This window comes from Aspergillus ruber (genome assembly GCF_000600275.1).
Source record: "Aspergillus ruber CBS 135680 unplaced genomic scaffold scaffold00022, whole genome shotgun sequence".
NCBI lineage: Eukaryota > Fungi > Ascomycota > Eurotiomycetes > Eurotiales > Aspergillaceae > Aspergillus > Aspergillus ruber.
The window spans coordinates 234,191-254,407 of NW_024467318.1; the positions used below are offsets into that span (position 1 = coordinate 234,191).

At 47.0% G+C, this 20,217-nt stretch overlaps 6 protein-coding genes across 6 annotated transcripts in view; 3 read left to right on the top strand and 3 right to left on the bottom strand.

Annotated features, from left to right (window-relative positions):
- Window positions 1–1,343, top strand: part of EURHEDRAFT_404417 (putative YT521-B-like splicing factor) — a gene marked incomplete at both ends in the record, with an annotated part of 2,139 nt that extends 796 nt beyond the window's left edge. The window contains 2 exons of the mRNA XM_040780309.1: window positions 35–585; window positions 654–1,343. Of these exons, the coding sequence (XP_040636989.1) occupies window positions 35–585; window positions 654–1,343 (1,241 nt within the window). The remainder of the gene's footprint in view (window positions 1–34; window positions 586–653) is intronic.
- A 1,514-nt stretch (window positions 1,344–2,857) lies between these two features.
- Window positions 2,858–3,522, top strand: EURHEDRAFT_379367 (uncharacterized protein; the record flags this gene model as incomplete). Its single annotated transcript, XM_040779162.1, has 2 exons — window positions 2,858–3,233; window positions 3,290–3,522. The coding sequence occupies 2 exons, from the start codon at window positions 2,858–2,860 to the stop codon at window positions 3,520–3,522; spliced, it is 609 nt and encodes a 202-aa protein (XP_040636990.1).
- A 636-nt stretch (window positions 3,523–4,158) lies between these two features.
- Window positions 4,159–4,728, bottom strand: EURHEDRAFT_414518 (uncharacterized protein). The gene has a single exon (XM_040782455.1). The coding sequence runs from the start codon at window positions 4,649–4,651 to the stop codon at window positions 4,424–4,426; it is 228 nt and encodes a 75-aa protein (XP_040636991.1). The 5' UTR covers window positions 4,652–4,728; the 3' UTR covers window positions 4,159–4,423.
- Window positions 4,729–5,912: 1,184 nt separating this feature from the next.
- Window positions 5,913–8,510, bottom strand: EURHEDRAFT_388034 (uncharacterized protein; the record flags this gene model as incomplete). The annotated part of the gene is made up of 6 exons (XM_040779725.1): window positions 5,913–6,251; window positions 6,315–6,730; window positions 6,779–7,790; window positions 7,853–8,095; window positions 8,149–8,415; window positions 8,477–8,510. The coding sequence occupies 6 exons, from the start codon at window positions 8,508–8,510 to the stop codon at window positions 5,998–6,000; spliced, it is 2,226 nt and encodes a 741-aa protein (XP_040636992.1). The 3' UTR covers window positions 5,913–5,997.
- A 1,148-nt stretch (window positions 8,511–9,658) lies between these two features.
- On the bottom strand, window positions 9,659–16,143 carry stt4 (1-phosphatidylinositol 4-kinase STT4; the record flags this gene model as incomplete). Its single annotated transcript, XM_040779163.1, has 11 exons — window positions 9,659–10,933; window positions 11,010–11,297; window positions 11,351–11,554; window positions 11,619–11,874; window positions 11,929–12,300; window positions 12,363–12,720; window positions 12,778–12,918; window positions 12,978–13,086; window positions 13,143–15,851; window positions 15,907–16,081; window positions 16,136–16,143. The coding sequence occupies 11 exons, from the start codon at window positions 16,141–16,143 to the stop codon at window positions 9,659–9,661; spliced, it is 5,895 nt and encodes a 1,964-aa protein (XP_040636993.1).
- A 790-nt stretch (window positions 16,144–16,933) lies between these two features.
- On the top strand, window positions 16,934–19,149 carry EURHEDRAFT_460462 (CAMK family serine/threonine-protein kinase; the record flags this gene model as incomplete). The annotated part of the gene is made up of 6 exons (XM_040784649.1): window positions 16,934–16,975; window positions 17,045–17,546; window positions 17,597–18,189; window positions 18,245–18,375; window positions 18,430–18,446; window positions 18,503–19,149. 6 exons carry the CDS (start codon window positions 16,934–16,936, stop codon window positions 19,147–19,149), a joined length of 1,932 nt encoding a protein of 643 aa, XP_040636994.1.
- Between the last annotated feature and the right edge of the window lie 1,068 nt (window positions 19,150–20,217).

Here is a 20,217-nt window from a genome sequence, read left to right on the forward strand (position 1 = left end):
ATTGAATCATCTGCTTGCTGACATGCACTTTCAGAGACAATCTCGCCTTCATTATCTACTGCCACTCGGGCTGCCACTCCTGGAGGACCACGGAGAACGCCAAAACAATCGGGCCCTGCGCTATGGGTTGGCAATTTACCTCATGGGATTAGCATCGTAAACGTCAAAGAGTACTTCTCTCAGGGCGTTTCCGACCAAATCGAGAGCGTTTTCCTCATCTCAAGAAGCCACTGCGCGTTCATCAATTATAAAACAGAAGCTGCCTGTTCTGCAGCACAAGAGAAATTCCACGACTCCCGATTTCAAGGCTGCCGTTTGGTTTGCAGACTACGGCCAAATGCGCGTCCGACAGAGTCCAGGAAAAATTCAGGTGATGTTGCGAGCATCGCAGCTGCGAAAAACGAGGAAAATGACAAGGCGGCTATTGCGAGTATGGACTCTTCGGTTCCGACCCCTGGTGAGAAGGTGCCCAATCGGTATTTCATTGTTAAGAGTATGACGGTGGAGGATTTGGAGAGCAGCCGGCAGAGCGGTATTTGGGCGACACAGACCCATAACGAGGTCAATTTGAATCTAGCGTATGAGGTTAGTTCCGTCTATTTATCTCTCTTGTCTTTTTTCCTTTTTAGTGGCATCTCACTAATTTCCGATAGACCGCGGATAATGTATACCTCATTTTTTCAGCCAACAAGTCTGGAGAGTACTATGGATATGCCCGGATGGTGTCGCTCATTCAGGAAGATGAGAAGTTGGCCCTGGAGATGCCTCACAGGCCCAATCATATTGCTACGGAAGCGGAAGAGCCCAGCGTGACTCTGACGCAAGCCTCGTCCACCGCCCGCAGTGGCCGGATTATCGATGACCCTGTTCGGGGCACCATCTTCTGGGAAGCCGACACATCATCTGAAGATGATGGAGGAAAAGAAGAAGACGGAGAAAAAGAGGAAGATGACACAGCTCTGGCAGGGGTAACAGGAGCAGCTCCCAATGGTGTTGCAGAGGTGGATGCGGATAGGGATGCCAACGGCGACAAGAACGTTGGCGGGCCCACAGCCGTTACGGAAGATGCAGCAACGGCAGATACTACTACAACTGCCGCTACTACTACAGCAGCGGCAGGAAGTCAGGCCATTGGGCGACCATTTCGAATCCAATGGCTGTCTACGGTAAAAGTACCGTTTTATCGCACGCGAGGACTACGCAATCCATGGAATGCCAACCGGGGGGTTAAAATCGCCCGGGATGGCACAGAGATTGAGCCTAGGGTTGGCGCACAGTTGGTGGAACTTTTTCACCTTCCATCGTCGGGCGCGAGTACGTCTTCGTACCGGCTTCCGAATTGATATCTGACAAAAAGAAACCACAGCGCAATTGCAATAAGAAATCAACGGGGAAAAAAGAAAAGAAAAATAAATGGCAATGAACGAAAAAGATTGGAGTGGACAAAAATAAGAAAGAGCAAATTAGATTCCCGCCACTTTGGGACTTCTACAGGTACAGTGACATGGGTACTCGACAGGCAAAGAACGGATAGAACTTGGCACACGGAATATACATGGTCTATGGAAGATATATGGTCTCTAGACAGAATATCTATCGTTAAGAATGAAATTGGTTCTCTTGACTTTAGCTGTTTCATGGGTGTGTGTTTGCAAGTCTCCAGAAATACCGCCACCATGTGCAGGAGTACGAATATGTGTCTGTTGGTGGGTTGCATTGGATATAACTTGGCATAAAGGACCATGGCTAGAATGGTCTGACCATCAGACGATCAGTGATTGGTGTGTCTACATGCATCATATGGTCTAGATGGAGTAACTGCGCACGAGGAACTATGCCTGATATGACCCCAAACGTGCTTAGAACGGAGTCTATCTGTCTCTTGACATGGTGATTCTGAGTTGACCTATAAGCTAGTGTTACGCCTATCTACACCCATAGTATTACTGGTGGTTATCCTGGGATGCTGTAACCGCTACGGGAAATGCGGGGAAGTGTCGTGGCCAACAGCGATCAGCGGGCTCTGATTGGTTGAATCTGCTCCCCAGGGATTGGGTGATGGTGATCCGGAGGACCGGGGGTGCCCCAATAGGAAGCTTAGCAGTTGGACAAAGTCAAGAGTACTCAGTACAGAATGTAGTCTCAGGGCATGGAGAATGACTGCAGACTGGCCATTGCGGGATACGGAGCTTGATGGACGAGGAGGGAGGGAAATACTCTATCAGGAGCGCAGTAGTATCACATCATAGATAGGAATATGTAGGTACCACGGCGGTGGCCTGAGGTGAGCCAAAAGGGGCTAGACCCATCGCAGAGAGGGGTTATGTAATTGTGGGGTGACGGTAGACGAGGTTATTTATGATCCCATCACTCTCTCTGTCCTCTATTCTACACTCTAATCTATTCTTGTAACTTGTCTTTATCTTGATATCCATCTCAATACTATCCCCAGTACTGCCAGCACTTTCATTCTTCTACAATCATCAATTTGACCGTTAGTTCTATCGTTTTCCCAATCTCAGAGTTCCATCCGTCCTATCTGGTCTAGGGAGACTCTTGTCGGCTTCAATTCATTTATTGGCCATATTGAGCAGCAGGTGAGTGTCCTCATTCAGACCAGCAAGCCACGGCTGCTTCTATCTATACCGCCACTTGGCCATTAAGAGTGTTAGAGTTACAGCTAACTGTTACCCCAGATTCTCGCGCATTATTCCCTACGCCGCATTCCTCATTTTCTGTCGTTCCTCGTCCCTTGAATTGTCTTTTGACGTCACTGTCTGAGATTGCCCTACAAAGCACAAATTTCGCAACTGGATAACGAATACACAATTAACATAACTCAATCCGAATTTTCATGATGTCCAACGACCGCGCAACTTCTCCCATCTCCGTTCCCTCCTCCCACCAACGCAGGGCATCTCTCGCCTCCTTCTCGTTCGGTAGTCCTCCAGCTGCCAACGCTGCCAACTCTTCCACCGCTCCTCAGCAGCGGAGACTCTCCATTACCACCCTTGGCCTAGCAGGCTCTCCCACCCAGACCTCTCCTTTCAACGGCAGACACTTCAGAGGCGGTAGTGTCTCAAGCTCGGTGGGATCCAACCCCACCTCCTCTGAGGACTCGATTAATGAGGAAAGTGAGCTGGCTGGCGCCACTCCTACCTCTCCTTTCGCCCGGCGGGTCTCTTATGGTGCACAGGCGCTGCGTGATGTTCGGAGGGGAAGCGTTAACAATGGTACGTATCTTGAATCTTTGGTGTCCCTGATCACTTGGCTAACTTGTTGGAAACAGACGAACGCTTCAATTGGTCTGAAGCTTTACGCACCCGGGCCGAACGTGCTCCATCCCTGAGTGCTATTCAACAGAACCAGAATGTGGCCAACGCGAACCGTCAACGGGAACAGGAACGTGCAGTTCAAATTGCCACGATGGAGCAACCCGTCCGAGAGATTCCAAGGCAGCCCAAGCACAAAAAGCCGGACTTCTTCCAGGAGAAGATCCTGCGAGGAGACTTTATGGACTGATGTGTAATTATTTGTGTCTTCTGCTTCATTCTCATTTCTATCTGCTTCACGCTGGGATAAGGAAAAGCGTCGGAAAAAGTGCTTTCATCCTTTCTTTCCCCTTCTAGCAGACACGGTCAGCTCAAGCAGCTCTGCACCGATGTCGATTTTGGCAAACACGGTACATGTGGTTTACAGCGGGGTTCTGGGATTAGCGGAGTTATCTGGCAACTCGGTACGATTTACGGGCATCGTCTGATTTATATGGGTACACTGACGATACGTTTGGTTTCTTCTTTCGCTTGTGGCTTTGTTTTCACATATTTCTTTCTACTTCTATATGTCAGCCCTGCTGGTCAGACTGTCTTTTCATGTTTTATGTTTTATCAAACGGCCAATACACAGAATGTATATGAATATTGATTTCAGAATGAGAAACAGCAGATATCTTGACTTAACTGGGTATCTGAATTACAACACGGGTGTTTCATCTCCAGCGCTAAAATCCACGAGTAGCTTGTGCTTATAATATCTGTTATGCAACATCCGTGCATTAAATATATCAAGCTAATCAATCTATTAATAGAAGTCTATATGTAAAGCGCCTACCCTTCGTCATAATTCAAAAATCACCATTTAGCCACAAACCTCGACCTCCTCCTCAACGCCTCCCCATAATGAAACAACAAATGAATCCCAGTAGCACATCCAATATTTAACCCCGCCAAAAGACTACATACTTTCTCAATCCCTAAGTTCAAATACAGCGGTCGCGAAAAGATAATAGCACCGCACACAAACGCACCCCGCGTAAAATCCGTCGCCGCAAACATACTTGCTGCATACTGCGGGTAGCAACCAGGAATGTAGAGAAAAACGCACTGCATCAGGATGAACACGCAGGCTGGGAAGATGGCGATTCCTATCGTCGGCACGATCCAGTGGATTTCAGCCGTGCTGCCCAGCCGAACAGGAATAGCTCGATGGAGGGGCCGAAGCAGGCAAAGAGCGCGGGAATTAGTACAGTTTCGGGTTTGATGGGAGCTTTCCAGAATACTGATTTCGGGAAGTGAGTTTTGTGGATGTAGATGTTGTATATAACGAACGAGATAATTGTTCCGACCACGATGGCGAGAAAGACAGCTCCCATTTATCCGAGGTTGAATCCGTACATGCCCTGATAGACGCTGGGGAATGCCTCGAAGAAGGGATAGTAGATCCCGTATGTGAGGGAGGTGTAGCATTTGAGGAACAGGATTGCCGGAACGAGGAAAGTGATTTTTGATGAGACGAGGAGGGATTCGCGCACGACTGTGTGGAAAGAGATGCCTTCCTGCGCGATTTCGGCTGATGTTTTGTGTTTCTTTTCGTTGTCGTCGTTATCCCCATTCAATTTTTTTAACCTTCTCGCCCGTCAATGAAGTATCGTCGCTGGACTCGTCTCGGGTAAGAATAACAAGAGAAGGATCAGAATTGGCGCAGCAGCAATCAATATCTCCCACATCGAGAACCGCCATCCCAGAACTGAGATCGCAAACCCCGAAACTAGTGTCCCGATTGCAGGCGCGCAAAATATACACAGCACCCAGCTCGTCATTGCATGCGGGAGCAGATCAGACGAGTAAACACCTGCAATTGACGCACCTCCAGTGGCTAGACATGGGCTTCCAAAGAAGCCTTGCAGGAAGCAGAGGATTTTAAAGCCGATGGCCGTAGGGGCTATGGCGGTTGGGATACTGATGATGCAGAAGAGGGCGAAGGTTAGGGAGGCTGCGGCCGATCTGGGGACTTCGCTAAGGGAACTGAAGAAGAGGGGGGCTACGCCGTATCCTAGGCTGAATTAATCAGTATATACTCTTATAGATACGGATAAACAAATTGACATACACATAAAGGGCAAACCCCAACGAGCCCTCCGCTCCATTAACTCCAAACTCCTCTCGAAACGCATTCTCGCTCGCTGTGTATATTGGCGCTGCCATGTACACCACAAAGCTATAAGCGCCAATATAAACGCCACAAATGCTCTCTTTGGTCGGGACCAGTCCTACGGGTTTTCTTTGTCGTTGTCCGAATACCAGTCTACCAGGATGATGTTGTGTTGGTGTTGGAGCTTCTTGCATTGGTGGTCGTAGTCACTTTGTTCTTCATCGTATCGTAGCCAGGATGGACTGAGTATCAGACGTAGACATTGCCCTGCAACACTGTCGCGGATAAGTTTGGCCATCACGTTTTATGTTCTGGACATAGTAAGTATATCCTCTATACGAAGCAGCGACGGAACTCCGTATCCTTGGAAGTTTTGAGCTCGACAGGACAATTGACAGATGTGATCGTAAATGAGCCGTTTTCAAATATGGATACCAACGGATTTGTAGGTTTTAATCTTTTTCTTGATTATCAAGAAGATTCTACTGTTTTTATATGGAGACATTTGGAGGTGTTTGCCCACTTCTGTAGAGGCGTCTCCAACACCACCAACGATCGCCCTGATCACTATGCGCCACTCTGAACGAATGCATATTTTTCTCGGCAAAGGTCAGCATATATGTCAAGGCTTTCCCCGATAATCCTCAGAATTGCCCATTGTTCGTTTCCCTTTATCAGGCGAGCCCATAGTTTTACCGCGACGTAGGCTAAGTGAAGACAGTTGGATGGAGATGCAGGGCCAGGACACAGGCCTTCATCTCCCGATGTTCTGCCCTCTTCGACAATGTCGCTTATCCAATTAATCAAGCGGATTTCATGTTCTAGGAGCAAGTCAATATACCTTAGTCCAATGAACAAAGCGCATGCAAGTGGTAAATGCATACCATCAAGAGATCTCCTAGTTCGGCACTCTGAAATACAGTGTAACCATTTGCTGATAAAAACTGCAAACTCCATTCCGCAAAGCGAGTGCTGTATGCTCGATACGTATGTATGGCCCCGAGAAACAAAACTTATTCCCAGCTTTACCGGTATACTCAAGGCATGCGTCGCATGCAGTATTGCCGGAAGAAGATTAGGACCGCCGGGTAAACGAGGTAAATCCATAAGCTTGTTCGCAATCTTCTCTGAATCTCGGGATTGCAATGCGCCATATGAGCCTATATTGAAAGCAAGTCGGATATACGCTAGGCCAAGCAATGCTGTTGACGTGAAAGGAACAGGGCCGTTTGGATTCCTGGGATCAAGGCTTGATTCAGGTGCTCGTTGCCATTGGGAGGTCCATGCACGTAAGAAGTTCCTAGGTAAATTAGCAATTAAAATGCAAGAGATAATAAGCATTCCTTACCGAATTTCTTCCTTTTGGGAGACCAGTAGAGGATGTTCTCCATCGCTATTAAAACAAAACGCCTGATACATCAGCAGAATTCGTTGAATAAGAGCATGCAGTAGAATATAGTTGGCCAATGTGGATGGAACCAGTTGAGAGTCGATAGAGTTTGGATCTCGGGAAATCCGGGCCAACTGAGCGAGAGCATCCTGGAAACGCATCTGTTCTTGATGGCCTGGGCCACGAACCATAGACCATCTTTCGCGGCAAGGAGCAAGCCATTCCATGCAAGAACATGGTAGGCGAAGATTTATTTCATCGCTCAAGATGATCGGGGGCACGTTGAATGCTATGCTCTGTAAATTGAGAAAGACAAAGGAAAATAACTTGATTCTCCTGTGAGATTCCTGTTCCACCCAGGCATGCCAATCTGTGGTAACATTTTGCAGAGCTTCTTCGTCCTCATCAAGGCAGCTTTCTCTCACACATCTTGCTAGAAGGCTCTGGAAGTTAAATGCTTCTCGCACAATGTCTGGCTCGTGGTGCCATGTTGCGAAAAATATGAGGTAAAGAACGCATCGCGCCTCGCACATCAGTTCATTGTACGAAGAGCCATTATAATTATCCGCCCTGTGGCGAGAACCTGTCAACGGCTCGGTAGGACGCAACGAAAGGTTTTGGTTAGTCGCTTTCCTTTCTCTTTCCAGCGCTTTGTCTTGGATAATCGCCTTTGCTGCGTAGAATAGTAGGGTTCCCTTTCGATGTTCATGCCGGTATTGAGCTCCAAGTGCGGCCATGGCCAGGATGGTTTCCGGCTCGCAATTATCTAGCTTAAAGGTTGGAATGTGTACAAGTGCCGCATGAGGATAGAATCCATCAAAAAAGGCATTTACAAACCGCGTTAAAGAGTGGGACGATGGCATGACGAAATTAGTTACCGTAGTTTGAAATTGCACCAGTGACTGGAGCAGGTGGCTTCGATGTTCGTCTGTAATCTTGAGAACAGGGAAAGTCAGGACACCAAATTCCCCTACAGTTATGTCAGAATTCCGTTTCTACCATGACGATGGCTAGGGGAAAAGTGAGGTTTACCAACAGCATCCCGTTCGACCGGAAACTGAGTAAGAGGATGGTTCTGTTCTGAAGAAGCAGAATGCTCTTGCTGTTCATGACTGACAGAAGAAGTAGGCAGGAGATGGTATATAGGCTCTCTAACCATGATCCGCGAGATGTCAAATTCTGATGGCAGGGCCCAGTCGGATGTGAGACCTAGGCTGTGACTGAAGTATTCAAAATCCCGCAAAGGATCATAAGCATCAAGTAGTGACGAATCACCTGCAGCAGATTAGCTCCATTTGCATTAGTACTATCTAAGCTAGACTCCATACCCGCAGACTGATATTCTGACAATTGTCCCTGCTGCTCTATGGATTCAGCAGGAATACTTCGAGTACCAGGAATGTCCCAAGGAATTGGCTCGGTAAAAGCAGCATTGAAGTTACGGGGTTCGCTCTCTTGGGCGACGCTAACATCGCCAGTCACCGGGGTTGTCAATGAAGTGCTTGGAGAATGTGCGATGCTCTGATGGCGCTTCAAGAGATCACGTCTAGCATAAGATGAGCCGCATGTACACTTATATGGTTTCTCATTCGTATCTAAAGGCCCTCAGTTCTCTGATCGAACCATTTTATTTGGGTTGCGTATTGGTAGCAGTACTCACGAGTTCGGACATGCCGTTGGAGGTGTTCATGGCGGCGGAAGTGACGTTTGCAATGTGGGCAGGTTCGGGGTTTTCTTTTGCCAGCTGGAGCAGCCTCCGGGATCTGCTCAGCTGAAGATGGTTCCATAATTTAGTGATGTTATGTGATCAAATTCTTATCCTCAATCAGTCTTTGCTATATAATGTCGGAGGCTTGGAGGTCCTCCTACTACCATTAAGGGTGCATTAATCAGCCGGGATCGGTTGGAGGTGCCCTAAACGTCTCCAAATACCTCATCTATAAATCATGGTATCAACATTGGTTGTGATTTTTATTCATTGTTTACTGTCTCCTTTCACATCGTCAAGATCACTTATCTCATATCTATTCATTCTCTTCGTAGGGGAAGCGTTGTAAAAAAAAAAAAAAAAAAAAAAAAAAAAGTCGTCATTAACGTACGTCAACGAAGAAGGCGCCGGTCAGAAGCATAGCGATCTATGCCACTATTCCCAAGCCGTCATCATCGGTAACGTTGTAAAATGTTCCGGCCAAGGAGGGTGGACAGTCTCAGGAGCTCTGGACGCTAGCGACAGAGTGCTTCGGGCTGCAGAACTCTGTGGGTGGGAGGATTTTTATTTGGTTCGTTCTTATCACGTCGACATGGGAGCTTCATATGACCATTTTTCAAGAAAATTCAGGAATGTATGCCAGGACACCGGCCAATTTGGACCGCTCTCGCGATTCCTGGATTAGCATTTTCAACTATGAAAATTGAGATTGAGGTAGAGGCCATCAAGCAGTAGGAGAACACTTGAATGATTTGTGGGTAGCGATCAGTTCAATGTCGAAAGTCCTTCATGTTGACTATTCGTTTCGTTCATCCGGTCCCACGGCCTTCGGGCAAATTGTATGGCATAGGGCTTTACTAGGGCTTAGGATTAGATAGTAACTACTATTTCCTCGTGTTCGCAGGTGGAAAACGCCGCATCTGCATTCTATGATTAGCTGTCACTATACATGCAGCTTATTATTATAAAAAACACACACAAAAGAAAAAAAAAAAAAAAAAAAACTATGTATACTTTGAGTAATTACACCAGCCCAAACCGGATCAATTGTCTTCTGGGACGACTTATGAAACCAATTAACTTCTCTTCCGCTAAGGAATGCTATGCAGAAGTATCTTCTGCCAGTCAGGTCAGTACGGAATACCGTTGGTCAACAGTTGGAACTGATCGTAGCCCTTAGTAGAGATGTTCATGTATGACTTGCGAATGAGCTCCCGCATGAATTCAGCTGCTTCTCTCTCGCTCTTCTCAAGCACAAACCGGTCGCGGAAATTCTTTAGCGTATCAGGCTTGAAACACGGCAGGCCACTGTCAAGCATCAATGACACAATGTGGGTTAACTTGGTGCAGTGCGGACGCGAAGCGAGGAAGGCCTTCACCACCAGGGATTCGAACCATCGATATGGCTGCGTATTAGTAATGTGGTGCGAGCTTGTTCCGGAAGCATTAGCATGTGTTTGAGGGATACCGCCCATTACGGCAATCATTTCAGATGTTAGCTTGAAAGGCGCGCGCTCAAAGCGTACACCTCCTGGAGCTATGTCGAAGCAGAACCCGAAATCAATATGTATGATGTGGCCAGCATCGTCGACCATGATGTTCCCGTTATGACGATCTTTGAATTGCAGCAGATAAGTTATCAAAGAATACGCTGCCATACTTTTGACAAAGTTCGTGCGCGCCTCCTGAAACCGGATCGAATCTTCCCCTCCATACTTAGAGACAAAGTAATCATAAAGGCCATTTACCGCTTCGCGACCAAGCATGTCACGAGATATTGAATTCGGAAGAACGTCAATGACTCCGCAGCCAGGAGCGGTGGAAGTGACTCGGTACGGGAATACCCATACATCTAGACCAACGCTGGAAAAGATGCTCCGAAAAGCGGCAATCATCTGCAGAGCCAACATGTCTTGACGACAGTCGTCACCGACCTTGAAGATGGCTGACTGCCAGACATCATAGGTCTCTATGTTTGAATCTGACGTGGAATCTTGGACCCCAGTCAATTGCTGCTGGTTTGAAGTAGGAGCACCTGAAGCATCAGGAGTGCCCGGTCCGTCATACTTGACTCTCGTCTTTTGAATTCTGAATGTCGCCATGTATGGGGCCTTTGCATGACTTTGTAATGGTTTGCCGGATTTGCGGTCTATTCCAACAACGGCACCATCCGGATTACTTGGAAGATAGACACCAACTTCAACCTTGATCTTCCGAAGTTCTTCCTCGATCTTTTCCTTCTTTTCTGGTTTACTCTTCTTTATGTAAGGACGAAGTTTCCCGGATATACCGGTGATATCATTGAAGAACGAGAATTCCCTTTCATAAAATTCTCGCTCTTCGTCGGAGAAGCTTGAGATCAAGGCTTCCATAAACTTGTCCAAGGTTGGTTTGAGGGGATCTGGCTGTTATTTTACAGTGTCAATGAACGAACCAAATATGTAGGGAGTTGTCGTTTTTTTTTTTTTTTTTTGGACTTACCACCTGTGCATCTTCGTCTTTGTATGAATTCGCCTTCATATTCCATATCACCTGATGTGCGAATAGCTGGGACTGTTTTGCCGTTTCGAGGATGTAGCGCTCCACGTAGCCCAGCGTATCATACCTGAGGGCCTGTACCAACTGTGGGACAAAGTAGAAACGGACATCTACCGGGTGGCTCTCCAACGCCTTCATGGCATATTGTAAAATGAACGGATGGTTGCCATATGCAGGTAAGAAGTACGTGAGAGCTTCGGTAGGGTTGACAGAGGCCCAGTACAGCAAATACTACTTGTGGTCAGCGATAGAAGCCTTAATCCTGAGAAAAACACCAAACTGACCTTAAGTTGTGACGAGACATCCGGAGGTAATGATGAGCCGAACATAATTTCTAAGCCATTTGGCTCATCAAGAGCCTTCTCCGGGAAGTTGAGCAGTAGCCAGCGGATATCGTTTCTCAATTTTGCGGATGAAAGACGAATAGCAAGTTGTATAGCCAACCCCGGGTTTTCTTCCCAGGCCAGCCACAAGAGAGACGCAGCTTCCTATGAATAGAGTTAGTCTGCACCCTGGCAGAGGAAAAAGAGTAAGAAGTAGGCAGTTACATACTTCTGCAACGTTTTTACCTCCCGAAGCAGGGCCCATGAAATGCTTCCGTTCCGGCTCTAGGGGGTATAGCCAAACTTTCAAACGTGATCGTTCGTTTTCAATGAACATCTGCAAGAGCTCTTGCTTCGCGTGCAACGACTTGTATGGTCCATAAGTTTGACTAGCGATGCGGGCAACATTTCTCAATTCCAAAGCAACATCATCAAGTATCTTGTCCTCGGCCTTGAGCTGCAGTCGATTTCCACCAAATGACCACCTAGGATACCATGTTTCAGCAATGTTCCTTCCGGGCTAGCGAATGATAACATACCTAGGCGGGTGCTTGAACCAGCTTAGAGCAGCTGAAAGAATCTGATCCTTGAGCTTCCATGGAGCGACCTGGTCCTGCGAACTGAAATGTTTCAGAACCTTTAGACCAAACAAAATGACGCGGAAATGAATTTCTCTGGCTAGCGGATGACCGTGTGTCTCTAAGAGTCCCACGGTCGTTCTTCCGATCAGGCGACAGAACAATCGCCTACTTTGAGGCTTGCCCAGCCTCACGGCACTGAAGTGACTCTCAAAGAACTGAAGAACATGGGAGTGAGGTGACAGAATGTTCTGAGCCTTCTGTTGCTTTTTGAGTAAAAGCTCCTTATCTGTTGGCAGAAGCTCAATTTTTGCGTAAAGTGGATCAACATAACTATTGCTGTTAGTACCAAGCGTACTCACCCCTAAGAAAATTAAAGAAACAGGAGTACTTACTCGAAAGAGGGGTTAAATAATCCCTTTTTGCGCCGTATTGTCTCTTCCCAGCCTTCCATGACCTCGACCATGATCCTCGACTCAGTTTCAGGATTCTCATTCATGGTCCCAAGCCAAAGAGAAACGCCCATGCTCATGGATTCTTTTGAGAATATTTGAAACGGTAAAGCAACGAAATAATGGACTATTGAGGGCCGGACATAGTTTTCGCTGCAAAGTATGGCAGCGGCTTGTCTCAATGCGTCTCGAATTTCAATGAAGGAGACGTTTTTTCCAGTGCTGGCCCGTTCGTATAGGCGAGAAAGTAGGCTCTCGACATTTTCAACTAGCCTTAACGGGCTAATAGTGGCGTGTTGGTCTGGAGCACCACTGAGTTAGATAATGATAGTAAAGCAGAAGACACTAAAGCACATACCGTTATCTCCCCCAAAATTAAGCCCCGAGCTCCCCAACGCAGGTACGACGACAGGGTACCGGTATTTTTGTCGTGAGCTGTATTGGGCAACGAACTCAGAGGCGACGTTGACCTTGTTAATCCCATAGTTTTCAATCGACCCTAGATGCAAAAAAGGTTAAAGATAGTGGACTAAGCCTGATACGTTGCAAAGCACTCACCAAGTCGCCGATCGCTCTGAGGAATAAACGAGCCCATGTCGAGTGCGAAAGACCGGCCCAACGAAATATTTCCGTATCCACTATCGTCCTCTGACTCGGATAGATAAGTCTAGTATCATTGTGAGTGAAGTGTCTCCAATAGATGGAGAATTGACAGGGGTGTACCTGAAGCAAGCCCTTGACATCTAACGGCGCTATATCCATCACTGTGGCTACCCATGCTTTGGCACGCTCGTGGAACATTTCCAAAGTCCCTCTTCTAAAGCCATAGTTATCAGGTAGGTCAACTTTCACGGTTCCTCTGGGAGACGTAAAAGATGGTTTCCACTCAAATTCATCAAGATCTTCTTCGAGGCAAGAAGACCACATGACTGTCAGGAGCTCGAGCAACGCAAATAGAGAATGCTTTTCACATAGAGCAGAAGGACATTCTCTTATGATCTTATTTGCAGATAGCACTGCGACATTCTGCACCCGTTCAATACGGTGGCAGCACGCCACGAAGAAACCAGCCAATTGCTTGGACAAGAAAGGAACCGAGAATTCCTCCTGTTTTCCGGAAAGTGTCATTGTGAGGTAGCAAGAGACAACCTTTTCCGCAATCGCGTTCATGCAACTAGCCATTTCGATGGTAGCTAGCGCCGGGTCACGGAAATAGCTGAGAAATTTAGTACAGTTCCCCGAAGATGCCCGTAGACTTTCGAGAAGCAAAGCAGCATTCAGAAAAATCACCCTTGGATAATCCAAGCGTTTGATTTCAGGTTCATGATTGGGAATCTCGGTGATCAGCGTCTTCTTTTGCTCCAGAATGCGTTGAGGACCCATTCCACGTCGAAGAATTGTGTTGAGCTCCACATCGCTTTCTAACATTTCCATACGACTTTCAGGAACCAAAGGCGGGGAATGTTTCGCAAGGAGACGCAATTCTCTCATGTGGTCTCGAGCAACAGTTGAGTTGGTTGATATCCCATGGACTGCAAGATTGAACCAGACGTCGCGAAACATAGACGATACGTCCTCATCATTATCCTCAGATTCTGAGAATTCGGTTACGGCTTTGCTATTGGAGGACACAAGCAATGCCAATGGTTTGAGAAGGGGAACAATGTCATCAGGCGTCAACATAAATTCCTTTTGTCGCTCGTTTTCCAAATCCGTAGCATCGCCCTTGTTCACGATACTCTCCAGCAAATGGATCAAGTATATTCTGTAAAGGGGAGAACGTCTTATCAGAGTAATGGAGAGGTAAGACATTGCGCTTTGAACTGCTTCTGTCACATTGCTACCGCCCCTGGCCATACCATCACGGTAAACACGGGCGTAAAATTTGAGTAAAAGTTGGAATTCGGCCTGCCCAGTGCTTGGGGCCAGTGCAGCTGTTTCCTGAATGAGGCAAGAATCTACCGCAGCATTTACCTTTCCCATCTTTTGCAGTAGCATTGATTGTGCCAGGGCACTGATCTTTTCGTCATTGCAGCTGGTGGCAATTGTCACGATGGCATGGATGACATTTCTATAAGGAACGTTGTCTTCTTCTCCGTTGACAGATAGAGAAACCACACTCGGGTCTCCGGGTTGTGGAAAAGGCATCAGAAGCGCTGTTTGCCCAGGCGCATCTGCCACAGTTGGGTTTTGGTATGACCTATCGGTGTTCGAGCCTGCACTCAATACATTTCCCAACGAGTATAGCGTCGTGATAACGGCGTCCTGAGAAAGGATACCCAAGACCTGGGCGAGACACCGTGCAGCCACGGCGATAATAGGCCCCGTTGGCACACCTCCTTGGACGATGAACCTCAAAAGGGAGCGAGTTCCAGCAGATGCACTGTTCGGTGACATCCTCGCAATTATCGCAACACTTCTTAAAGCAGCTTTTCCGAGCTCGACACATGACATCTGGTTCGGATCTGCCAATGTATCTTCCAGCCATAAGAGAAGGGTATCGCTACTCGCGACATTTCCGCCCACGACAACACAGTTGAGAAACGCTGTCAGTGCAAGAGCCTTCACGGAGAATGCAAGTCGCTGCTGCCATGGAGAGCCGAGCTGTAAATAATCAAAACCGTCCTCCAGAAGATGGATCTCATCGCTGGCGACTTTCATCACACACTCGATAAGAGAAATCTCAGCATCATCGTGACTCCTAGCGATGCCCACACCGTCCATGTATTCATCAAGAAGCTCATCCTCAGACGATTCTTGAGAGCCGATAAGAGACAACGCGCAGGATTTGACAAAGCGCATTAGTCCTCCTTGGAGGAGTATGGCCCCCAGAGGTCGTCCATGGGCAGCGTAGCGCCGGGAGTACTTTCTCCATTCTCGAAAAAAAAGATCTGTTGCATTGGAATTGCGAACAGTAGAAGAAGCAGTTTCAACAGTAACCATCAACTTCTCTGAAAGAATCGATCGCAAATGTTCAACAATCTGCAGTTGTTCACCCGCGGTCCAGAAAGAATTTTGAACTGCCGAGGCCTCCAAAAAGCCAAGCAGCGAAACAGCAATAGATAGTATGTTCATGGATCCGTGTGCAGCACCATGGTTATACGTTGCGGAGTCGCGGCTCTGAACGGCATTCGCAGTATCGATAGCTTCCGTACAACTGTATAGGTATTTGTTGACTGTATAGAAGACGGTTTCACGTAACGATGGGAACTTCGCCCCTAAATAAAGTAGAGCAGTTGCAAGATTATAAGTAAGGGACTCCCATGGAGACGGTTTGACGTTCTGCAGGAAGGGTGAGGCACGAAAGACCTGGCTGTGAGATTCAGGAAAGTATTGAGAGAGCTGTGCAACCAATCGGGAGGCGTGGTTCAGTTCCTTTACTGAGGAGGAAGCCTTGCAGAGGGAAAAGAGGGTATCTAATTCACGGATACCCTATACAGGTTAGCTTTGTATTCCAATAGTTAGGGGGAATGCACTGATGACGAACCATAGGTACTCGCGATGTCGGAGTCCCATTCTGTAACCCATTAAGCTGTTCATTGCTTTGACGCTGGCACTGTTCTGTTAACCGCGCAATGTCGGAGTCTTCGTCAACGGCCGATGCCTGGACTGCTAAGTTTGCAAGCTTCTCCAATGCGGAGTGCCTGATATTTGTCGAGAAGCTATACTGCTGTCAGCAATGCAAACTATCTGGGATAGACATAGCGATTCCTTACTCGTCCATTGTAGGCAATCATAACCTGCCGTAGAGGACGTTGTTGAGAACTTTTGAATAATGTACCAACGCCGTGATGAGGATTCCTAAGGACGTGGTGGTGGTAATGGCGATGGAGGTTCAGAGCTTCCTTTCCGTGCCCCCTGGAACTAATCGACTCCGCCGGATCCACGTGCACTTGAACTACTATGTATACTTTTATTTGCCGTCGCGACAGCTTGTTCTTGACTATTACGCTTGCTCCCTGCAATTTGATCGAGAATTGACCTTGCGGCGACTGTTGAGTATTCAAAGAGAATTCGGTTTATGAAGGGAATCATCCTTGTATATCCAAAGCCATGACATAACCTTCTAGAAGACTTGTCACTTCCAAAAAGTAAGATCTAATGCCTAAATTGACATTTAACTGGTGTCCTGAGCATAAACATGTCCCAGATCCAAACGCAATAAAGCGCAATTATTCCGGTCACTTTTGCCGGTACTCTGCGCGAAGAATAAGTAACAGGAAGGAATCCGGCACGCGTTGCGGAACTCCATCCTTACTTAATTGGGAAGTATCCGCCCCGACAAGGGCTGACGCAACGGAAAGAGCGAGCTTTCCCCATTTACTTCCTATTCTCATCCTGGGGACTCTTTGCAAACGAGCTGTATAGCTCTTCATGTTTCAGCTACTGAAACAAGTGCCAGTGTTACGGACAGTTTCCAATTCTTAAAGGTCAATCCACTGCTCTTTGCTTATTAGTACCGAGCGGGTTCGATATTCTTCCCCCCTCTGTCTCTCGAGGCACAGCCAGATAAAATGGCGCCACAAAACGAGCAGAGCTCTTTGAAACGTGGCAGAGTAATTATTGGCTCAATTCTTTGCTTACTTTTGTCTGACAACTGCTAACCAACCTGTTGGTTCTCATAGGCCAGTGTTGATCAAGATTCGCAAGACCAGAAGAAGCCGCGTCGCTCGGAAAGAATCTCGTCCAGAGCTCAGCCACAAAACACTCCAATCGAACAAGAATACCTACCTACGCCAGTGACTCGACAAAGTTCAACCGTTACAGATGCTCGAAACGATACAACGGCCACTCCAACGGATGAAGCTAGCCAAGTCTGCGATCAAACATCAATCAATTTAGAGCCACTCGAGGACACCCAACCTGAGGACACACAAGCTTTCTCGCAGTTTGTATATCCACCAAGGGCATTTGCTGATGAAGTAGAGGATGGGGATGTGGAGGGCGTTTGGGGCTACCTAATCCCGCTTGATGACACAGTCCATAGTGCACTTTCGCTCACAAAGCGGGATAGTTGCCAAGGTCCCAGAAACAATGGTGACGAAGGACGCGATAAAGATTCTGGGAATGGAAAGAAAGGCAGCTGCCGTCCTGGTGGTTATTTAATCGGTCGTCACCCAGAATGCGGTAGGTTATCATACCCTGTCTACTGTCGACAATGCCTGCTAAGAGATCAGATTTGCTCCTTGAGATCCCAACAATATCCAATCGACACTTCATGCTCTTCTCGGAGAACAAAAAGGGTGATGTTGTCGCAATGTTGCAAGATTTGTCCAGCAACGGCACCTTCATCAACGACGCTATCGTTGGGCGAAACAAGCACCGCGAGCTTGAGGACGGCGACGAGATTAGTATCTTGAATGAAGCGCGTTTTGTTTTCAGGTACCCGAAGTCCAGAGACACAAACGGTTTCCGGCAACAATATAGGATCCTCCAGCAACTTGGAAAAGGGCATTTTGCAACCGTTTACCTGTGTGCCGAAAGAGCCACCGGAACCCAGTACGCAGTGAAAGTTTTTGAGAAACGCCCAGGTGATTCCCAGAAAACGCATGCGGATGCGTTGCAGCAGGAGATAGCCCTTTTGATGAGTGTCAATCATGAGAACCTTCTCTGTCTCAAAGACACATTCGACGAAAGTGACGGGATGTATCTTATCATGGAAGTTGCTTCGGAAGGCGAACTATTCAACCTAATAGTTAGCAAGCAGAACTTGTCAGAAGATGAGACACGTCACGTTTTCAAGCAGTTGTTCGAGGGCTTGAAGTACTTGGTGAGGCACACAATTTTCAGGTCGCAATCCACAGATACGCTAACAAGACTTCCAGCATGATCGTGGGATTGTTCATCGAGATATCAAGCCAGAGAACATTCTCGTTTCTGATAAGAAGCTGTCTGTGAAGTTAGGTGACTTTGGACTCGCGAAGATAATTGGGGAAGACTCCTTCACGACAACATTGTAAGTTGTGAATACTGAAGCTCCTAGAACAAGAGCGCTAATTTGTCTTCATAGATGCGGCACACCGAGCTGTAAGCTTTACCCTCAATCAAACTATATCGGGATACTTACCAGTATTGTTTCTTAGATGTTGCTCCTGAGATTTTGCAGGACACGAACTATCGACGATACACCAAGGCTGTCGATATCTGGTCCCTTGGTGTTGTGCTCTACATCTGTCTTTGTGGCTTTCCCCCGTTTTCGGATGAGTTGTATACGCGACAGAACCCGTATACCATGGCCCAACAGATTAAGATGGGCCGTTTTGATTATCCATCTCCATATTGGGATTCCGTGGGCGATCCAGCCTTGGATCTCATAGACAGGATGCTTACGGTTAATGCTGATCAGCGAATCACGGTGGAAGAATGCTTGGAACACCCATGGCTTCTAGGGAAATCTTCCAGCCTTACTGATAGCACGGACGGACTGACCGGAGCTCTGGATAATCTCGACTTCTCGAAGCGCAAAGTTGAACGCGAGCGAACATTGCTCAGCAGCATGAATGACATCCGATTCAGTGAACGTGCGGAAGAAGGCGGTGCTCCTGTGAAGATCTTCCACAAAAATGAAGCCGGTAAACGGGTTTCTAACCAACCTTCTCAAGTTCTCGTTCATCAGAGTGAACCAGAAGCTCGCCCTAATGAAAATAGCGCGCCTCAAGATTTTGCCAATCTTGGAGAGCGAGGTGACCCACTTCTTTATGAACAAGAACCAACGAGTCGCTATCCATAGAAGGGTACTACCCTCTGGATGCCACACACTCTTAAGCCTACTCTCGCTCTCTCTTACGCTTTCTCAGCATCTCTTTGTATCAACTTTTAGCCTTTATTTTTAATTAGCACAGCCAGCATTGTTGCTGCTGCCATTGACAGTGAGAGGATTACTGGGGTTTACCTGTTCTCATTGGGGCAGTTGGAATACGATCAGCCAAGGGATACTTACATTGTGTTAGGGAACTTGTTTAACCAAAAATGGCGTCTATGGTCTTAGGAATGCAACATGTTTTAATTACAACCCCCCGTTTAAGTTGATATATGCAGAAGTATGGCTGACCAGAACCGTATCGTCCCTAATCATACTGAATGCTAATTTCCAGCTTCGTTTTTGCCCTGTTTCAGCTTATCCTTTCATTTTAGTATACCTATTTTATGACCTTGACATGACCGCGTCTAACTACATTTGAGCCATAGCAAATGGACAGAATACCAGCTCATCGACAAACCACATGGCCTTCGTGCAACTGAGCATCAGTGATTCATATACTAGATATCATACATACTTCTATATTATGCTCACTATATTTCTTGATTACCATATATTGAAATGTAACGTGTCTCAGAAAGTCTATATGTCCTCATAATCCCAATGCTTACCAGGGCACATAAATGTGCCGCGCTGGGAACAGGATTGTTATCACTGAAGCAATAATAGACGAAAGTAGACAACTTGAAAATCATGTTCTATTTCACAAGGGCGGGCCATCTGATAGTAGAGCATTCTCATCCTTAAGAAAATGCCCCGTCACCTTCGCCGAATTCTCCGTGAGATGATAAATGCAACTTCGGAAGGGTCTCATTCGACACTTTCAAAGGTATCTTGCAGTACCAACCAACTGGCGACCAGAAATCCCGCGACTTCCCAACCTTGCCCATTCAATTTTGTGAATACAGTCTGGCTATACATCAAACAGCAGCCCTGTATCTCATATTCGTCTTCATAGACCTTTTGCCATACCCAATAAAAGGGTGCTAGTCCTGGATATCTTGCCTCAAGAGTATAATACCCCACAAGCGGATCAGG